The sequence below is a fragment of the Protopterus annectens genome, chromosome 9.part0, assembly GCF_019279795.1.
Source record: "Protopterus annectens isolate FY-2018-M chromosome 9.part0, PAN1.0, whole genome shotgun sequence".
NCBI classification, from domain to species: Eukaryota; Metazoa; Chordata; order Ceratodontiformes; family Protopteridae; genus Protopterus; species Protopterus annectens.
In genome coordinates this window covers 1,069,138,987-1,069,159,612 of record NC_056743.1, presented here as the reverse complement: position 1 = coordinate 1,069,159,612, position 20,626 = coordinate 1,069,138,987, and the positions used below count along the sequence as shown (strand labels likewise).

At 41.3% G+C, this 20,626-nt stretch overlaps 1 protein-coding gene across 1 annotated transcript in view; it reads right to left on the bottom strand.

The window, feature by feature from the left end:
- The window catches only part of ESPL1 (extra spindle pole bodies like 1, separase), a 2,570,648-nt gene that overhangs the window by 2,409,326 nt on the left and 140,696 nt on the right, over nt 1-20,626 (bottom strand). The window contains exons 3-4 of the mRNA XM_044083892.1: nt 5,462-6,574; nt 4,566-4,670 (exon numbers count right to left, since the gene is read on the bottom strand). Coding sequence (XP_043939827.1) covers nt 4,566-4,670; nt 5,462-6,574 — 1,218 coding nt within the window. The remainder of the gene's footprint in view (nt 1-4,565; nt 4,671-5,461; nt 6,575-20,626) is intronic.

Sequence of the window (20,626 nt, the reverse complement as noted above, 5' to 3'; positions counted from 1 at the left end):
ATTCTTTTGTTTGTTCGGGGTCAAAAAGGCCATCTGGGATGCTGTATTCAGTCTCACACCCAGAAAGCACATGTCCTGAGAGGGTACTAGACTGGACTTTATTTCGTTCACAGAATACCCCAGGCATCTTAGCACTGCTATCACATACTGTAAATGATGAAGAAGTTCGTCCTTTCCTTGGGCCAGAATCAGGCAATCGTCCAAATAAGGATAGATCTGTATTCCTCTTAGCCTGAAGAAAGCTATCACTGGAGCCAGAACCTTCGTGAACACTCTGGGCGCAGTAGATAAGCCAAAGGGCAATGCAGAGAACTGATAATGAGAAGTCCCAGCCCGAAAACGCAGATCCTTTCTGCAACTGAGCCTGATAGGAACATGAAGGTAAGCCTCCTTGAGATCCAGAGTCACCATCCAGTGATCTTTGCCCAGCAGCGGTAAAAGCTGTTGTAACGTCAACATTTTGAACTTGGGAATGTCCAGATATGTGTTGAGGATAGATAAATCCAAGATTGGTCTCCACGTGTTCCCCTTCTTTGGTACTAGGAACAGGCGAGAATAAAATCCTAGGCCCACTTCTGGCAGAGGGACCGGCTGTATGGCCCCTATTTGAAGTAGCAGAGAAATTTGTTTGTGAGCCTCTAGTCTTTGCTGAGGAGGAACATCCGGCATGCCTTTGAAAGGAGGCAAGGTATGGAAATAAAACTTGTAACCTCGGTGTATGATATCCAATACCCATTTGTCTTGGGTAATCAAATTCCAATTTTCCTTGAAGAGTGCCAACCTTCCTCCCAAAGGAGCTGCCAGGCAAGAAGGATCTGGCAGCTGAAAAGGTAGGTCATTGGGCCTGTTTACGAAAGGACTGGCCCCTGCCCTCACCCGAAGATTGTGCAGGTGAACTCCCTGTTCTAGGTCTGAAAGAACTCTGAGCTCTGCCCCTACCATGTCTAGATCTACCCCTAGACTGAGAATCATAAGAAGGATACGTCCTCCCCTTAGCAGGCCAATTCCTACTAAACTTTGGAGGCTGTACTTGCAAAAAATCTTTAACAGCCTGCATGGACTTAGCCTTGTCTTCCATTTTCTTCAAGACTGATTCCACAGGTGAACCAAACAACACATCAGACTGTAAAGGAGCATCCAAAATCCTTGTCTTAACATGGTCAGATAAATTCTGATCCCTCAGCCATGCGTGCCTGCGAAGAACTGAACCAGTGGCAGCCACCCTAGACGAGGCCTGTACAGCATCAAAACCACATTGTAAAGAATGCTTACCCACCTGCTCTGAAACATGCACCAAATCTTGTAACTCTTTACACTCAATGCCTTCCGCCAGAGCATCCACCTTAGACTTCAATTGAGATAGAAGATAGTTTTGATATTTCAACATATGAAACTGGCAATTCAAAGCCCTCATAGCTAGGGTAGAAGATGTATAGACTTTCTTTCCCCATCTATCCAAAGCTCTGGCCTCTTTATCTGGAGGAACCGGATTTTTTTACAACAGAGGCCTTGACACCCTTAGGTCCCTGACTAACAGTTTCTGGGTCCGCCCTAGGACTCTTATAAAGATATTTATGAGCCTCAGGCACCCTGTAATACCTATCCGGTTTAACAGGAGCAGGAGGCAGAGTATCAGGATTAAGTGAAGCCTCTGCAAACACATCTTCCACAACATCCAGAACAGGAGGTATAGCCAAGGGCCTATGCTGGGGCAAAAGCAAAAATTCCCTAAGCCTTTTCCTGGAATCAGAGAAGTCCTGACCTTCCCCACTTAAAATGTTCCCTCATGGAATGAAGAGTCTCTGAAAAAGAAAAATCCTCTGGATGAGAAGCAGAAGGAGTCGAATCATCTGCATCAGAATCAGAATAAGGAGAGTACTCCTGCAAGTCTTCAGCCGAAGACTCAGAAACATCCGAAGCCTGCTCAAAACTCCCCAGCTCTGGCTCCACCCTAGGCCTCTTATCAGGAGGGGGTATAGAACCTCTAATCAGAGTAATCAAATCTTCTGCCATTTTAAGCATGTGCTTCTTGGGCACAGACCCTGCTGTACTGGGAGTGACACCAACAGAAGCTAAACCTGGCCTGCCTCTGGGAGAAGCCTTGGAAACAGAAGGAGAGGGCCTAACCACCCTAGGAAGGGAGGGGAGTACAGTGACTTGGGAAGCCCCTTCAGCCTGACCTGCCTCCTGAGAGGCCACATCCTGCAAAATCAAAGTCTCCCCCTGGGACTCCAGAGAAGCCTCCGTCGGAACCACCGGTTCCACTGACGCCTCTAAAGAACCAGCGTCCGGAACGGACGACTCTTCTTGCCTGGGTTTAACTGCTTTGTCTTTACGCTTCTTCGAAGAAGCGGGCGCCGGAGAATCCGACGGCATATTATAATTGCACCGCTTCCCGAAGACCAGCCTAGCACAATCTAACCTTCTCTTAATAGTACGCTTATTGAACCTAGCACAAAAGCGACACCCAACAACGTCGTGCTCAGGCCCCAAACAAGGAATACACAAAGAATGATAATCCCTATGCGGTATCTGTTTCCCACAAGAAATACAGTTATTCACTTTTTCTGACATCCGGTAAAACACTGAGGCAAGAAAAAAACAAAATATTCCCCAACGGGGTACTTAGCCAACTTTGATTCGGTCTGAAACTCCGAACTCGAAAAATTTCAGAACGCCGAACGGCACTTGCAATGCTGCTTCTGCATCGGACCATGCGGCAAAAAAGACTGAGGATATGACGTCGGTCATGCGCTTTTGTACCCTGACGTCCTGATGTCAGTTTTAAGCGCCTTGACCGACGTCAGCCTTATACTTTGGTATTCGGGCCGACCGAGGACAGTGGACTACCCATATGTAAGGACTGCAGCAATGTGAGATGAAGAACATTCAACCCATCACTACAGCATTGAAAAGGGACAAAGCTGAAACAGAAGTTAAAATTAAGAGAAAACTGCTTTCTGTTGTGCCAAGGAAATGCATGGGCCTAGGATCACAGAAAGGAAGAAAAAAATTGTTCCAAGGAAACTTATAACTTAAGGCATTTGGGGGGGCTGGGGGAGGCATTTTCCTCAACCGAACTTTGAACAATACAGTTCAGATCTAAAAAGGCTAGTTATCACACTGCATTGCGACACAGACTAGTTTGTTTAGCAATCTGGGAAATGTTTACCTGCCAAATGGTCCTAATGCCCTTTGGCTTTAGCCCTATTACAAGATGCCCTCCTTGACAGACAAGCATCCACACAGGTTTCAGCACTTCAGACATCTGCCTGAAAGTGAAGACATGTACTATGTACCCTGGAGCATTCAGTAGTCTCTTCTCCATTTCAACCATGAAACACTGCTGCTGGACATAAAAGACATTGAGAAAAGTCTTTCAACAAAATACAACCAACCTACATCTGGGCACCTCAAGGGTTCACTACCCACTTAAGGCCAGTCCCAAGCAGGTGCCACACCAAAACACTGGTAAGTGGCTAGTATCGATAACCCATAATGCAACACCAGGACGACGACGCACTTTTTCCAAACTCAAAAGCAAAAGACGGGCAAGGAGGAACTTTACCCCTTGATAGCAGAGAAACAGCTTGCAACAAAGCAAGGACAAGAAAGTCATTTTTAAAATAATCTTATAAGGATGACTTTACAATTCCTTGAGCCTTCCTCAGTGAGAAACCAGGGGCTGTGGAAAAGAAAACATCCTTATGATCCTCCACCAGTGGAGGACCGCCATCCTTGCAGCAAACACCAGCATTTTTCTTTCAGTTTCTATGGGTGGCCAAAGTGATATCTTATGCACTTTTGGTAGTGCTTCACATACTACTCCTCTCCCAAATAATTAATCCTATACTGGTACTGGTCTTTGCTTTCAATCGGTCAGCCATGTAGACACAAGGTGTTACTGCTTTGGGTAGCAGTGGGAAGCTCTTGCAAGAATCAGGACTGAGATCCTAACAGTCAGTGGCCAGAAAGTGGCAAGCTCGAAGATGAAGCATGTTCTCCAAATCCAATGCACGTCATGCACTCAGAGTAAGATACAGCAACTTCAGTGAAAGATGCAATATTGGAATAAAAAGGATACATCCAACTGTAAATCCACCAAAAAAGGCTTAAAGTATTAGCTCCATGTTACACAGTATGCAAATTAGATTCTCAGTTGAGTAGGTCAGTCTCCTGCTCACCAATGAATACCAGTTTGTCTAAAATGTTTATCATACCGTCCTCAGAGTTGACAGTACAGCCACGTAGCTTCCTTTCAGCTTACATAAAGCTACCTTTTAAGAGCCAAGTATCACTAGAAAACCCCATAAGCAGAACCAAATAGCATACTAGACTTCACATGTGCACAGAGCTATTCTTTCATTAGCTCTTCTGTCTGCACATTATACTGACTCTGCAGTGTTCAGTGGGCTTAAAACCATAAGCCAAGTAAAAAATTACAACAGGTCACATTTTACCATTAAGCTATCTTTAAGCAGGTAGCAGACAGAGTTAAAAATATTGAAAATGGCTTCAAAATGACCCGTGCCATAAGTAGGATAGCTTCAAATGCTGTACCGTACCTTAGGAACTTGCAAAATGTAGCTCATCACGGTGCAGAACAGCTGCAGACAATGATAGTAAAACTGCTTCAGAAGTTTATGGGTCTTAGGTCGACAACGAATTGCCTGCAAATAAAATACATGCATTACTTAAAGCCACTCAGATTTTAATAGACTGTCAACAGATACAATACAGAAAGAAATAAAAAAATGCTTTATTTCATGTCATATTAGGACACTCACAGCAACACTTCCAATTAATTCATGCTAACTACTATCATATTTGACAATTTTCTCCTCAGTTAATATCTATTCTTTTACCTCCCTTGTTTCACCCCAACCTCATGCATAATATTCCTGCATTCCCTACTATATACCGCAGTTTAAATATCATAAATATCACTTACTCTTGTTTACATCTTGTCAATACACTTAACCTTACTGAACACTGAGCATCTTAACTTGCTCCATACCATTTTTACCAAGTTTATTTTTTTTATACTGTTGATAGGTTATACATATGCACTGTTAATCTACTTTGCCCCATGCCAAGCCTGTAATTGTTTTATATGGATCAGTTCTTCACCCATAAAAGACAATTAGAAAATAAAAAAATGAATTCTCCCTGTGAAGTAGATGCTAAACCCCAGTAGTATGACAAACATTATCAATTCACACAAGACAAAGCAGAATTGCATTTGAAACCCTCAGCACCAAAATGGAAGGTAGTACTATATGCAGAAGGATTAGACAATACAAAGCTCAAAAAGTGTCACCCTATTTCTCAACCATTTTTCTGTGGGATAAAACCAGATGCAGGCAAAAGACAGAAACGAAATGCTGGATTTACACTATTAGCAGTTTGATTACAAGGTAAATAAAGGTTGTAATTTAACTGGAAAACAATTCAATCTTACCTTGTCCATCAATTTCTGAAGTAAGGGGCAGTACTTCTCCAAGAAGCAAAAAAGGTTTAGCACCGATTGTGTACTGTATTCTTTTTTGCCATTTTCACTCTTGAAGCATTTCTCTACAGTGGAAACGAAAAAATTGCAACAATCAAGTAAAACTTTTTGCTCCAAGAGACTACAGTCTTTTGTGGATAAAGAACAAAGAGTAGCAGCAGCATCTGCAAGAAAAGTTGCACTCTCCAGGGACCCTCTCTCAGAGGCTTGTTGCAAGCCAGTTGCAAACACACACAGTCTGAAAGCTGAAATAAATACAGAACTTGACTTATTGGCACACAGAAGGATGTTCAGAGCCTTTATTACTGTTTCTTGCCCTTCTTTGTAGCACTTTACTTTGCACAGCAGCTTGCAGTTCAGCAGTGTAAGTTCAAATAAACAAAATAATTTCTGAAGCTGCAAAGTCTCAGACCAGGGAATTTCTTGCATCAAGGGTTCGATGAGTAATTTAAAAATGTCCTCACTCATGAGAATTGCATTATTCTGTTTCAGGCAGTTATGGTTTCCCCACAGTCCAGAAGCAGAAGCTGTATGCCGAGCAACAACAGAAAGAAAGTTAGCAGGCTCATCTGACTCAGTCAACGGGACTACACCTTCCAGAAAGATCAAGAAACGTATAGCATGCAACTTGTGAGAAAACGCAGCTTGATACCCCAACACTTTAGACACATTTTCTGCCCCTTTCCAAAGGGCACTGAAGCAACTCTTAGTAAGGGCCTCAAAATCTTTAAGTAGTTCACTTTGGCTTTCGATACAGCTATAGGTCAAAAGGCAATTGTAGAGATGTTGAGAAAATATCAAACAATCATTGGAAGCTCCTTGTGAGATGATGTTCTTGAGCAAGTGGTAAAGAATTTTCTCTATATAGAGAGGGTTCTGCTGAGGTCCACAAGCCATGTATCCCCGACAGGCCAGATCTGCAAAGTTCACAAGGTTTTGTAGGTGGGCAGGGCATTGTTTCTTTTCCACCAATTGTTCATTGCAAGCTCTCATTACTCTGTCACATACTCCCCTCTCTTCAATAAAACCAGTTTTCACACCTTGAAAGACTCCTGAAAGGTAATCCTAGAACAAGAAATTTACATTTAAAATTATTTAAATAGTGCTACAATGTGTTTAAAATACAAAAGCCATAAAAATCACAAATTATACCATGACCCCCCCATTAATATTCCAAAATGTGCATGCTGTAAATCGACTTATACTAATGGAAAAAGGTCTGGTCGCCCGGACTTTTTCCATTAGTATAAGTCTCTTTTAAAACACTGTCTCGCTATGTTAAAAAAAGAGTTTAACATAGCGACACAGGTTTAAAAAAAGCAACGGAGATCTTCGTTGCTTTTTTTAAAGCTGCCTCGCTATGTTAAACTCCTTTAACATAGCGACACAGTGTGTGAAAAGCAACGGAGATCTTGCTTTCTCCGTTGCTTTTTTTTTTTAAAACCTGTCTCGCTATGTTAAATGGGTTTAACATAGCGAGATAGCTTTAAAATAAGCAACGGACATCTCCGTTGCTTATTTTAAAGCTGTCTCGCTATGTTAAACCCATTTAACATAGCGAGACAGCAAAAAGCAACGGAGATCTTGCTTTCCCCGTTGCTTTTGGCCACAGCTCTGATGTACTGTGTAGGCATGCGCAGTACATCAGAACTGCCACGGATACCAGACAGCTGCGGAAGGGCAGCAAAGAGGCATTATGCAATGCCATTATTTAAGAAAAGTAATTATTTCTTTTCTTAAATAATGTCATAGTATAATAGCAATAACACGCCTGTGTGGGTAATGCGGGATTTACCCACGGTTGTCTTTGTTTGGTCCCTCGAGCTTCGCCCTCGGGACCAAACCACGCCAGCCATGGGTAAATCCCGCATTACCCACACCCAGGCGTGGGTTATTGCTATATTAAATCACAACCCTGAATACCTAAAGGGCTCAGGACATCCAATGCATATGTAAAAAAAGTGTTCTATGCAGAGGTTAACATTTAATGCTACAAGGTCTAGAAATTAGGGTCCAATGTCTTAGCAGCATCTGTTTTAAGAAAGCAGCATTTATAAACCAGATACCCCTGTTATGTGGCAGTGTAAATAAGCTAACCTTCCCATTTTTAGGAAGTCAGTTATCAACCGCAAAATATTCCACATTTATCACTTTCTTATAATACTCTTCAGAGGAAGGTTGTGACAACCACCTGATGCAAAAGCAGCTATTATACGTTTTTAAAACACTCACCCTTACTCAGTTAAACTGAAAAAGGCTCCCTGTTACAAAGTCCAAAAAAAGGACACATGCTCCATGCAGATCCATTAAGTTTCCAACACAATGTGTTCAGTGAAATGCTGCAGTTCTGCATCCATTTTATTGCATCCTATCACACTTGCTGCACTTTGCATATTACTACTTTCAACTGTGGTGAATAAGAATGACAGTGCAAGATAGAAATGGTTGATAAAGATTTACCATACCATCTAAACCCAAATTTTTTTCAATACAGTGCACCATTTTAGGACTAAGAAGTTAAGCACCAGAGTCTGAAAATTTACATTTGTTCAAGACATCTGCAAACAGAACTTCCCAAGTTACTAGAATGGCAACCAGCTTACTCTCCGCCTTAAAAAAGGTCAATTCAACCTTGACTTATCATCTGCACCATGAGCTACAGGCCCAGGTGACCAGAGTTGGACAAGCAAACTGAATAGATATAGGGATAGGTTCCTGACCCAGAGACTCCCCAGACTCTGGAATAGATTGCCCATACATGTCAAGCAGAGTGCCTCTGATCCTCTTCAAAAGGAACCTTGACGATTGGATGGGAGAAAGGAAATTCACCCCGGGGATCACGTCAGTCGCCCTGCTAGACAGGGGTCCAGGGAAGTAAATAGTGTGGGAAGAAATAGCCAGGGAATTGTTATGGCTAGGCTTGTATAGGCCCTAGGGCTGATAGCCTAATACCAACCTATGAATACATGATAGCACAAGCAGAGATGCACTCAGCTTTGGGGGAGAGGGAGAAATTAGAGCAAACCTTAAGTGCACCATGATCTTCATGTGGAAACTCCTGGAAGGGGGCAGGGTAGTCAGGCTGTATTAGGACCCTTCATTGATACGATCAGTGCTCACCCTCAGAATGGAGAGTAGTTCATTGCAGTCAGCAGGAATAAAAGCAAATTAAAAACTATTTTGATTTCAGCACATTGGCCAAAACTGCGGCAGAAAGGTGAAGTATTAATTGGGGACAGCACAGTGTTTGCAGAAAATGGGCGATTTACTGTAAACCAGGCAGGCAAGTAGCGAGTTTAATCGCTGCAATCAGAGGTTGTTGAAAGGCAGGTGTGCAATTCAAGATGCTACATCCAGCATTCAGAATATTTTTATTAAGGAACAGCAAAGATTTTTTGAAGCAGAGTTGTTGGAGGAAGAAATTTAAAGATTACGTATCAAAAAGTGAGCCAGCAAGTTGAAGGGGATTCCGCTTCCCATTCCTCTGATAATAGCACAACTCATAGAAAGAACTTGCCAATAAAACCTTTTCCAGCTTTCCAAAGGAAAATGAGCAACAGAAAAAAAAAAGCTCAGGATCAGGCCAGAAAAAAAAAACAGGTGTACCTTGAGTGATCAAGATGAAGGCTAGCAAGAATGTGAAAGGAGGAAGTTAACTGATTAACTAAAAGCATCATTTCCACAGGATGTAGTTTGCCTTGACAACTGTGCTTCTGCATGAAGTGAAAGAAAAATATAAAATATGGAGCTGGTAGACTGTTTAATTGAAGTCCTCACATCAGTTTAAGTGGGAATTATACTTTAATGTTTAGAAGGATACCAAAGGAACTGAATTTGAGACTTTTTTTGTAATGTGTATAATTTTTATGGAAGTCAGGTGCCTGTGACATTGTTAATTAGTTCTGAAAAGTATATACAGGTGTATTTCAAATGGGAAATGAGAGATTCTTACCCAACTGCTGATTAATACAAGTGATGGTGTATTTTTTTCTCTCAACTCCAATGTATCTGGGATTTATATTTTAACAAGATTAATGTCCCCATGATGGGCCAGTATCAAGGAACTTAAATCTTCATCAATAGATACTGGAGAGGGATGTGCACTTTAAATACAAATGGATACACTCAGTATTTCCAAAGGCAGAACTCTCTGCTTCAAGCTCAATTTCACTTAAGGGCACAAACTCAGCCCTGGGTCTGGGTGTCTATCTGCCTTCCCTCAGGTCCCCACAATAAGCCTCCCCATTGACACTGAAACCAGTGCTTCGTGTCCCTACCACAAGTAGCCAACACACATTCAGAGATTTAATTTTCTGACACACATACACACCTGGGAAAGGCTGGCACAGATTACCCACTCTACCAACTTTGCCCAGACTTTAAGGCAGATTCATTACTACCAGTCAATTATACGGCTTTTAAAAGGGTATCCAATTAAGATTAGTGAAGTTAACAGTGATACAAATGGTAGTGTTGGCCAAATAGCAAGGCTTTCAGAAGTGGCCACAGTTATAACCAAATAAAAATGTGCAAATACTTTCAGAGCTTACATATTCTCTAAAAAAGGACCAGCCACAATGAAAAAGTTTACATTTAATAATAAAAGATCAAGAAAATACTAAATATATATATATATATATATATATATATATATATATATATATATATATATATATATATATATATATTTTTACAGTAAACCACAGAGTTCAAACTCAATACTCTGATATTACTCCCTGTAAAATAGAATATCCAAGATGACTTGCAGAATTACCTCATTTGGTCACCTGACTCTAGGTTCTCACAATATCCCCTTTTGAAGCTGAGAAAGGAATTTGAAACATACTGCTACAACACGCATCTTAATTTTTATGGCAATACCTGGGGATTCCCCTCTTTTTACTGAGATAACGAACAAAGGCTTCTTCCAAACCCAGTGTCTCAGGTCATATTCAGCATTGTGGGGTACCGTTTTAATGGTTTAACAGCTCATTCACATTTCCCTTATTTTTCTTAAGGTAAGCTAGCTGGTTAACCTCTTGCTCTACAGTATCCTCTATTAAAACATATAGATTTAATTTCAGTTACAATAATACATGTAACTTTGTTTTCATTCCAGCTGGGTGCACTGTTGACACATTTTAACACGAGCAAACTTCACAAATGCTTAGCACAAGCATCTGTACAAATCAGTTTGATTTACAAATGATGCATTTATTTACAAAATTCCAGGTAGCTGTGCTGGCACAAGCCATACATCCACTGCCCCACTTCTCCTGGCATGGCTGGCAGTACCTCCTATCATCACAAAGATAAAGGCTAGATGTTAGTAACAATGTGATATGGGGCTGCAAAGGATAAGAGGCTGAAGGGAACTGGTTATACAACTGTACTGAATTATGGTGGTTATGCAAACAGGTGGATATGTACACCAGAACAGTGTAAAATGATAGCTCATCTCAAATCCTAGAAGATTATACCATGAAACTGCGGAACCTTTAGTTGGTCTTGATCTACCAGCAGATCTTGCAGTTACAGATAAACTGACTGCTGGCACAATCCATAAGGAAATGTCTGAACCATGAACTTAAGGCACCTGCATGGAGAAGTGAAGTTAGTTCTTAAAGGGGAAATGACAAGCAGTTTAGGGGAAATAAATGAAGTCAGATATACTGAAGGAAATACAGACAGATGCATTTCTAGTAATTTCAGTTGCTTCAGTATTCATAAGAATCAATTATTTCAGTGATATCAAGGACACTTTCTAAATGTTAAGAATCAGTTAAGAGTACGCAAGTTTTTCACATCTGACAGGGAAGTTTAGTTGGAAAAAGAATGAATGATGTGGGTGCGTGTTCTTAGTATGATTAAACAACTTCACAATGCAGAAAACCTTTGGACATGGCTGTCTGCGAATATATATAGGGGTACTCTCCTGTTTTGAAAAGTGTATATAGTTGTTTGCTGTAAGTGAAAAAGAATTGGGGATATAAATAAAATGTACACAACTTCAATAAAAAAAAAAGCCTGGCAAAATGGGACATGGGTCCAAATGGAGACAAGAAGTTGCAATTGCACTACAATGTCAGCCTGCCAAACATTACTGTGAAAGTTATAAGTTGGAAACTTGTTTTAAAACCAGTCGTGAAGAATGTGAAATTACAGCACTTTAGCAGCATGATTGCCTTAATTATTTTGTGGAATATGAATAGTTATTGTAGATGTGGACAAGCAGCAGACAGTGCTGAATTATATTAAGTGTAGGGTACAAATAGTAACACTACAGAAGGCACACACAAAATAGAAATGAATATGTGAATTTGTAAATAGGATTCCAGAAAGTTCTTTTTTTCCAGTGGAGTATCGAGGACAATGGGGGGGGGGGGGGTGATTCAGAGGAGTTACACAGGAGGAAAAGAAAAACAATTGTAGACTTGCGTTAATGAGAGGTTATCAACATCCATGCATTTATATTCTATCTACAAACTACTGTAATGATCAAGTACAATTACAGAACCAACAATTAGCTTCCAGCAGGAAATATTAATTGTGTAGGACTGGAGCTTGATATGCAATAGTGAATATGTATCTGGGGGACCTAGAAAGAAATAACAGAAGGGGTGTATAATTCTGAAGTAATGAGAATATTTGGGATGGAATATGCGAAACACTACATACAGAGAACTGACATTCCCCCAAGGTACAGTAACTGGGTTAAATGGACAGAATTTTACAAGAACAAGGCTATTTAATTGAAAACTTTCAGACACACTCAACTATTTCAGGTCATGCACCAATAAAGATTATACTGTAATCAAGTAAAAAGGAGACTGGCACTTTCCTCCCTATTAAAAGTTGAATTTTAGGAAAGAGTAGAAGAAAATTAAGACGCGGTCAGGAAAAATGCATATTACTTCAGAAGGGATAGCACAGGAGTGGGATACATGAAAATGGAATTTAAAAATGTGTCGTGACAAAATACAAGTTACAGGAATTTATCATTTATAAACATTGTAGATTAAGGGGAATCTTACACAAGCAATTAAGTGCTAAATGAAAAAATAAGGGAGCATTTTGAAAATATGCACGAGTTTAGAAATACTGCAATTAAGCAAGTATTTTTTGATAAGCCCAAAGCAAACAAGAAAAGGTATATTAATTATAATTATATATATTAACACAGCAACTTATGCAGCAGAAAGGCGTTTCTAAACAGGGAAACCTATGACTAGAAAAATAACCAGGAAAGCCTAGAGTTATCATAGATGCATTAGAAACTGTTAATCTGTATAGAACAGATGGCATTCCTGAAGTTTAGGGGTGGGGGAGAAAGGGGAAAGGGAATAACTATCTGGAAGGCTAAATTTTAACATTCCTTTAAAAGGAAGGACAATAACATCATCGTTTAAAACTGTGTTGGCTATATTACTCAAGAGGGCAAAGACAGTTTAAACCCATCTTCATACAAACCAAATTTAAATTTTGTAAAAATACAGTTGTGCAAGGTCTTACTATAACAGATGTCCCCCCTTCACACGGTTTCATTATTTCGCATTCGTGGGATATCCAATCTAGGGCAGCAGAACATCCAGCCAGCATATCGAACCCTTTACAACTTCCAGGCAGCATACATCTTACCTGCAAGGTAGGCACATATGTGATGTAAAAGTGCATAAGCCATGGAAAGTAGTTGCGTAAAATCATACTGTAACAGTAGATGCCCTTCTCTTCATTGTTGCAGCATTCATAACCTATGGATCTCCTACCAAGGATAGCCCTCCATCCAACCAGTATACCAAAGCCTTCAATTCTTAGTGTTGCAAGTCAGCCATATTCTTCCTGTGTCAGCATAGGTCAAAATGGTGACATACGGATCCTCCAAACTGAGAAAGGAAATGGCCCAGGAGAACTAGAGCCAACCCAAGAAAAAGGGAAATGTACATTTACATTTACATTTTACATTTTACATTTGTACATCTGGGAAAAAAAGAGCTAAGGAGAACAGCAAGCACCCTTCAGCCAGGCAGATGTTCCCAAAAGAAACGGGAAAGAAAAAGGGGGTAGGAGGGAGGGACTGAATACTTCAAACAGAAAAGAGGATATCTAATATTATGTTAAGATTTTACACAACTCTACCATCCTTTCATATGACTGCTGCAGGATTCATGAAAGAGTACAAAAGCTACTGTAAGGGGAGAGAGGAGGAAGGCAAATAGGAACCCTCCACAAACCCATGAACGATAGCTGTGGAAACACCCACATCGGCTCTGAAAAGATCATCCCACTTGTAATGTTTCATGAAGGTGTGCACAGAAGACCAAGTAGCAACTTCAAGGACTTGTTACATCCATGAAGAAAGCCCCAGAGGAGGCCACAGCTCTAGCAGAATGGGCCCGAACAGGGGCAGAAAGCTGTTTGCCATGAAAGGAACAAAAATGATTTTTGAAATCCAGGATGGAATGGTTTACTTACAAGCTGCCAAACCCAATGTCCCGGCATGAAAATAAACAAACTTCCATACATAAGACAAAGGCTATTCGTAAAATCCAATACCAGAGCCATCTATGACGACCTATAGTGTGTAGAACCTTCTCACTAGTAGAATGCAGATAAGCAAAAAAGAAGTTAGATCGTATGAAGAAAATGAAAACACGTGTGTTAGCATGTCTGTCAGATGTGTATACTCAGATTGATTAACTTCTACTGTAGGCCAGCATGCCCAATTGTGAAAATGTAAATACGTTTGAAAATGTTGAGTATTTCCCTGTTTAAAGAAAGTGTGTGAAGAACAAGTCAGTGTTCTGATACATTTCTAATTGTGCATGTTTGAGAGTGAAATTCTAAACTACTGTGGAGAATAAACTGAATAGTAGGTGATGTCATTAGAGTGTTCCTGGTTGCTAGGTTATTATTTGAACAGCTGATTGACAGGAAAATAACTTTTTCAAACAGCTGACTTATTTTTTAAAAAACAAAACAGGTAAGATTGTTAATCTGTGCAGCTAAGTCAAGTACTGAGCAGTTTGTGAGGAGCTGCAGTCAAAGTGCTGTGCAGTGATACCCAAAAAAAAGAGCTCACCAAAACTATAACCCTGCCTTTGCCTTGCTGTTACGTGTTAGATTAGATCAGGGACAGTATTCTCTAGTTAGATTAAGAAAGTTTAGTTAATTCAGATAGATGTTTTCTAGACTGATGGACTTCTATCCTACAGTTAAATTTTACATTTCTGGTGATTGAATTCTGTTGTTTATTGAAAGTTATTCATTTACTCATTCTTGTGATCATTTTACTTATTAAATGTTGTTCATTAACTTACATTGTTTCTGGAAATCAAGGTGTTCTTTAGAGATTAGGGAGTGCTTATACCAGTTTGATACCCCCCCCCCCCCAGGTCACCTCGAAGGCCTGGGTTGCCTGTGGTCATAGCCATCATTTATTCTGATATTTAAATTTTCCTAATTGGATACCCCTTTAGAAGGGCACAAAGACACTCTGATTGGTAGCAGCATTACTGTATTATGTTGAGGGAAGGGACCCAGCTGGAAATCTGCATCAGGCTTTCCCAGAAGTGTTTGGATGTGTAAGATTTAAATTTACTTTGAGTGTGAGTGTATCAGAGGTTTTAAACTGGGACACATTGCTCTGAAGTGTATAATAAAGGAAAAAAAAAACATTTGAGGTGGACAGAGGTGTATAGTCCAGTTCCAGGATTATATAGCATGTTCCTGTTGTGCTCTTAGGGGAAAATTGTGAAACATTACATCTGCTAAATTGACAAGTCTCATACTGGAGTCAGTAGTGAGGACTGAAGCTCCTTGGTTACTGACCCAGGACAGTAAGGGATGTCACATTAATTGTTGGCAGTCCGGTGAGATATATAGCCAGATGTCACATTTAATTATTGGCAGTCTGATGGGATATTAACCAGACGTCACAGACCAATTAAGGGACAACTCACTGACCACTTTGGACATAAAAGTGTTATTATGAAACGGCATCCTGTCCAATGAAGAATCAAAAATGGGAAATCTGACATCAAGGCTTGGAGTTCAGAAACTTTGTTGACAGAGGTGACAGCAACCAATAAAAGTCTTCCGGGTACAATGCTGTAGAGAAGCATTAGGTTCAAAGACAGCCTGGGACAATTTCTCAAGAAAAAAATTATGATCCTAAGACGGATGGGATTTGTTGGGAGCCTGTGTGAAGGACACTTTTCAGGAACTGTTTTAACCTCAAAATATGAGGCCAACGGAGGAATCAAAGGACAGACTAGCAGAGATTGCCAGCAAGAGAACCATGACAGAATATGTCAGGCTAGTATGGTTCAGTTTACACATATGAGAGAACCAAGGGGACCTCCACCAAAAAGGGAACCTGGTGAAGCTTATGACACCAAGCAGAAAATCTCTTCCATTTGGACATGTATGATTTTCTGGGTTGGTTTCGTGGCCTCCTGCAGAACTTTAAGCATATCTGCAGAGAACTGTTGTTGAAAGGGTATTAAAACCTTATCACCCAAAGTGTCAATAGAAGAATGGACAGATGAAGGTGAGGACAGACCCTTGTTCTTGGGTGAGAAGATTCATCCAAGTGAGGTAACCAGTTCGATTGCCCCTGGCAGGATGAAAAAGGGGAACCTGTGTTTCCTGGGCCAAAAGGAAGTAAACAAGATTATTGGAGAGTCCCGTTTGATCTTATGTAGGAACCTGTGAAGAAAAGGAAGGGGGGCATAAATGAACATTCCCTTACACGTGCGCATGCACGCACAATAGTATTCACCTTCTAAGCCAGAGAACTTGAGGTTCTGGAATATAAGCAAGGAAGCTCTCTGTTCAGAGGGAAGTTTATCAACAAACTATGTCCAGAAACACCTCGCTGTGAAGCAACCATTTGTGACATTTTGCCCTGGACCTGCTCAGAGTCCGTCACCAGGTTTTGTCCTGAAATAATGTTAACTGCCTGAAGAGAAACCTGCATTTGATTAGCTAAACCCAGGCCAGAAGGGCTAGTCTGCAAAGATAAGACTAAGCCCCACTGCTTGCCAATGTACCATACGACTATGATGTTGCCTGCTGAGACCTTAAAGGTCCTGGGAGCCAAAGGGAGTGGAACACCTGGACAGCAAGGATAAGGTCCCACATCTAAGATACTGATGTGATCCAGTTGCTGATAAGGGGGCCAGAGACCCTGAACCGTCAGAGACCCTGAACCTTCATACTGCCTAAAGCAGCCTCCCACCCCTGATCGGAAGCATCCATAAGAAGCTCCCAAGATGGAGCAGGAGGAAGGGATGCCTAGGTTGAAAGATATGTGCCAACTCCACCACATAAGCTAGAGTTTTAGACAGGGAAGCAAGGGAAAGTACAGTTTTGTACCTACCATAAATGTAGATGTTCGAGGATTCCATTGCTGCAGTCCTGACTATTGGGTATAGTCCGCGTCCAGTCGGCCCGAATACCAGAGTATAAGGCTGACGTCGGTCAGGGCGCATTAGACTGACGTCAGTACGTCAGGGTACTAATGCGCATGACCGACGTCATATCCTCAGTCTTTTCTTGCCCCAGATGTCAGAAGACCCTAAAAAGACAAGCCCCAAAAAACCTGCACCAAAAACATGTACAATATATACAACAATATATACAAAAAAAATAAACATGTAAACTCACCTACACAACCACCCCTAAATACAGAGGGGAAGGAGGGAGGGTAAATTGGACTGCAGCAATGGAATCCTCGAACATCTACATTTATGGTAGGTACAAAACTGTACTATGTTCTTCGTCTTCCATTGCTGCAGTCCTGACTATTGGGTAGAATCCCAAAGCAGAGGTAAGGGAGGCTGGCAAATTATAAAGAAGTAGGAGCTGACAACATGCCTTGCAAAACAGCTGTGGCAAAACCAGCCCTAGACTTAGAGTAGATAGGAAGGTGATAATGCTTAGAGAAAGTATGCACTGAACTCCAAGTAGCTGCTTCCAAAATATCCTTAGTTGCCACCCCCCTTAGAAATGCTGTTGAAGTGGCAGTAGCCCTAGTGGAATGAGGCCTAATCCCAGCTGGAATCTCCTTGCCATGATGGGAATAACAAAATGCAATGCAAAAGCCAATCCACCTAGAAATAGTTTGTTTTGACACAGGCTTGCCCTGAGAACTCCAAGCAAAAGAAACAAACAACTGCTGAGACTGCCTAAAATCCTTAGTCCTGCTTAAATAATAACGCAATTGCCTGTGTACATCTAAAGTGTGCAAAATCTTTTCCCCTTTATTTTGAGGGTCTGCAAAAACGTAGGCAAATGAATAGTTTGGTTTAAAGCCACACTAGAAACCACCTTAGGCATAAAAGAAGGATTAGTACGTAATGATACCCTATCCTTATGGAAAATCAAAAAGGGCTCTACTGCCATAAGGGCCTGCAACTCAGACACCCTTCTTGCAGAAGTAATAGCCAACAGAAAAGCAGTCTTCCATGACAAGTATTTCAATTCAGTAGTAGCTGCAGGCTCAAAGGTTGTAGAGTAAGTTTTTCCAACACAAAATTGAGATCCCAAGCAGGAGTAGGAGCTCTACGTGGGCGTCTTATATTCTTTGCCCCTCTAAGAAACTGCTTGAACAAAGGATGCGAAAACATAGGTGGGTCACAATCATAGTGAGCTGAAATTGCTGCAGCATGAATCTTTATGGAAGAGAAGGACAAACCTTTGTCCAATAATTCAGTAAGATATTGAAGAGCCACACTCAAATTAGGCTCAGAAATCTCCAAATTCTTTGCTGTACTCCAAAATAAAAATCTCTTCCATTTTCTGCATACACTTTCCTTGTACTAGGTCTTCTAGCTTCCATAATCACATGTAAAACTTGTTGAGGAAGTTGAGACCTGCTGTGTTTCAACACAGAATATGCCAAGCTGTTAGATGAAGAGAGTGTAGCTTGACATTGAGCAGATGACCGTCCTTCTGAGATAACAGATGAGGAATCAGAGGTAAAGGCCATGGAGGCTTCTTTACCAGACTCCGTAGTAGAGGGTACCAGTGTTGCGAGGCCAATCTGGAGCTATCAAAATCATCCTTGGCCTGTCTTGTCTGACCTTTAACAGTACCTTTGGAAGAAGAGGTAGAGGTGGAAAGGCATACACATGAAGGTTTTTCCAACTGAAAGACAGAGCATCCACTTTCCAAGCTGTGTGATGAAACCCCTTTGTGCAATACTTTGGCAGCTGGTGGTTTAGTGGAGAAGCGAACAGATCTATGTCTGGAGTTCCCCATGACACTGTCAGTTTCTGAAATACATGAAGATCCAGTTTCCACTCGTGGGGATCCATGATTTGTCTGCTTAACACATCTGCTAAGGAGTTCTGCGCTCCTGGCAGAAACCTTGCCTGAAGAGTTAGTTGCAGGCTTAGCGCAGTCTCCCATAAAATCATTGCTTGCCTGCATAGAGGATAAGAATGTGTTCCCCCTTGCTTGTTGATGTACCACATGACAGTTGTGTTGTCTGTTAGAATCAACACCTGCCCTGGAAGAAGTAACTCCTTGAAAGCCATTAATGCAAACTGGACTGCTAACATCTCTTTCATGTTGATATGTAGATGCTGTAGTCTGGCAGGCCACTTGTCTTGTATCCACTTTCCATTTAGATGAGCTCCCCAAGCAATGTCCGAGGCATCCGTCGTCAAGATTTGACTTGCCTCTGGCCGGGTCACAGACAGTCCCTTGTTTAGGTGACATTCCTGAGCCCACCACAAGAATTCTGTTTGAAGGCAAGGTATTATTGGAATGACAGTGTCCAAATCCTGGCAGTGCTGTGTCCATACATTTTTGAGATACCATTGTAACTTCCTCATATGCAGTTTGGCATTGGGAAGCACCAGAATACAAGATGCCATGAACCCTAATGCTTGAAGGACTGTCCTTGCAGTCAGCACGGACTGATGAGATAGTTGATGGAAGTAAAGTGACAGACTCTTTTGTTTGTCCGGGGTTAAAAAGGCCATCTGGGCTGCTGTATTCAGTCTCACACCCAGAAAGCACATGTCTTGAGAGGGTACTAGACTGGACTTTATTTCGTTCACAGAATACCCTAGGCATCTTAGCACTGCGATAACATATTCCAGGTGCTGTAGAAGAACTTCCTTTTCTTGAGCCAGAATCAGGCAGTCGTCCAAGTAAGGATAGATTTGAATTCCTTGAAGCCTGAAGTAAGCTATTACTGGAGCCAGAACCTTTGTGAACACTCTGGGCGCAGTAGATAAGCCAAAGGGCAATGCAGAGAACTGATAATGAGAATTTCCAGCTCGAAACCGCAGATACTTCCTGCAACTTAGCCTTATAGGCACATGAAGGTAAGCTTCTTTGAGATCTAAAGTTACCATCCAGTGATTTTTGCCCAGCAGAGGTAAAAGCTGTTGTAACGTCAACATCTTGAACTTGGGAATGTCCAGATAAGTGTTGAGGATAGATAAATCCAAAATTGGTCTCCACGTGTTTCCCTTCTTTGGTACAAGGAACAGGCGAGAATAAAATCCTAGGCCCCTTTCTGATACAGGGACTGGCTGAATGGCCCCTATGTGAAGTAACTGAGAAACTTGCTTGTGAGCCTCTTTTCTTTGTGGAGGAGGAGCGTCTGGCATGCCTTTGAAAGGGGCATTGTATGGAAATAAAATCTGTAACCGTGGTGAATGATATCCAACACCCATTTGTCTTGAGTAATTAAATCCCAATTTTCTTTGAAAAGAGACAGTCTTCCTCCCAAAGGAGCTGCCAAGCGTGAATCTGCTGGCAGCTGAAAAGACAGGTCATTGGGTCTGTTTACGAAAGGACTGACCCCTGCCCTCACCAGAAGTCTGAGCAGGTGAACTCCTGTTCTAGGCCTAAAGAACCTTGAGCCCTGCCCCTACCACGTCTAGACCTACCCCTAGACTGAGAATCATAAGCAGGATATGTCCACCCCTTAGCAGGCCAATTTCTACTAAACTTGGTGGCTGCACCTGCAAAAATCTTTAACAGTTTGCATAGACTTAGCTTTGTCCTCCATTTTCTTTAAAACTGCTTCCACAGGCGATCCAAACAACACATCAGACTGTAAAGGAGCATCCAAAATCCTTGTCTTAACATGCTCAG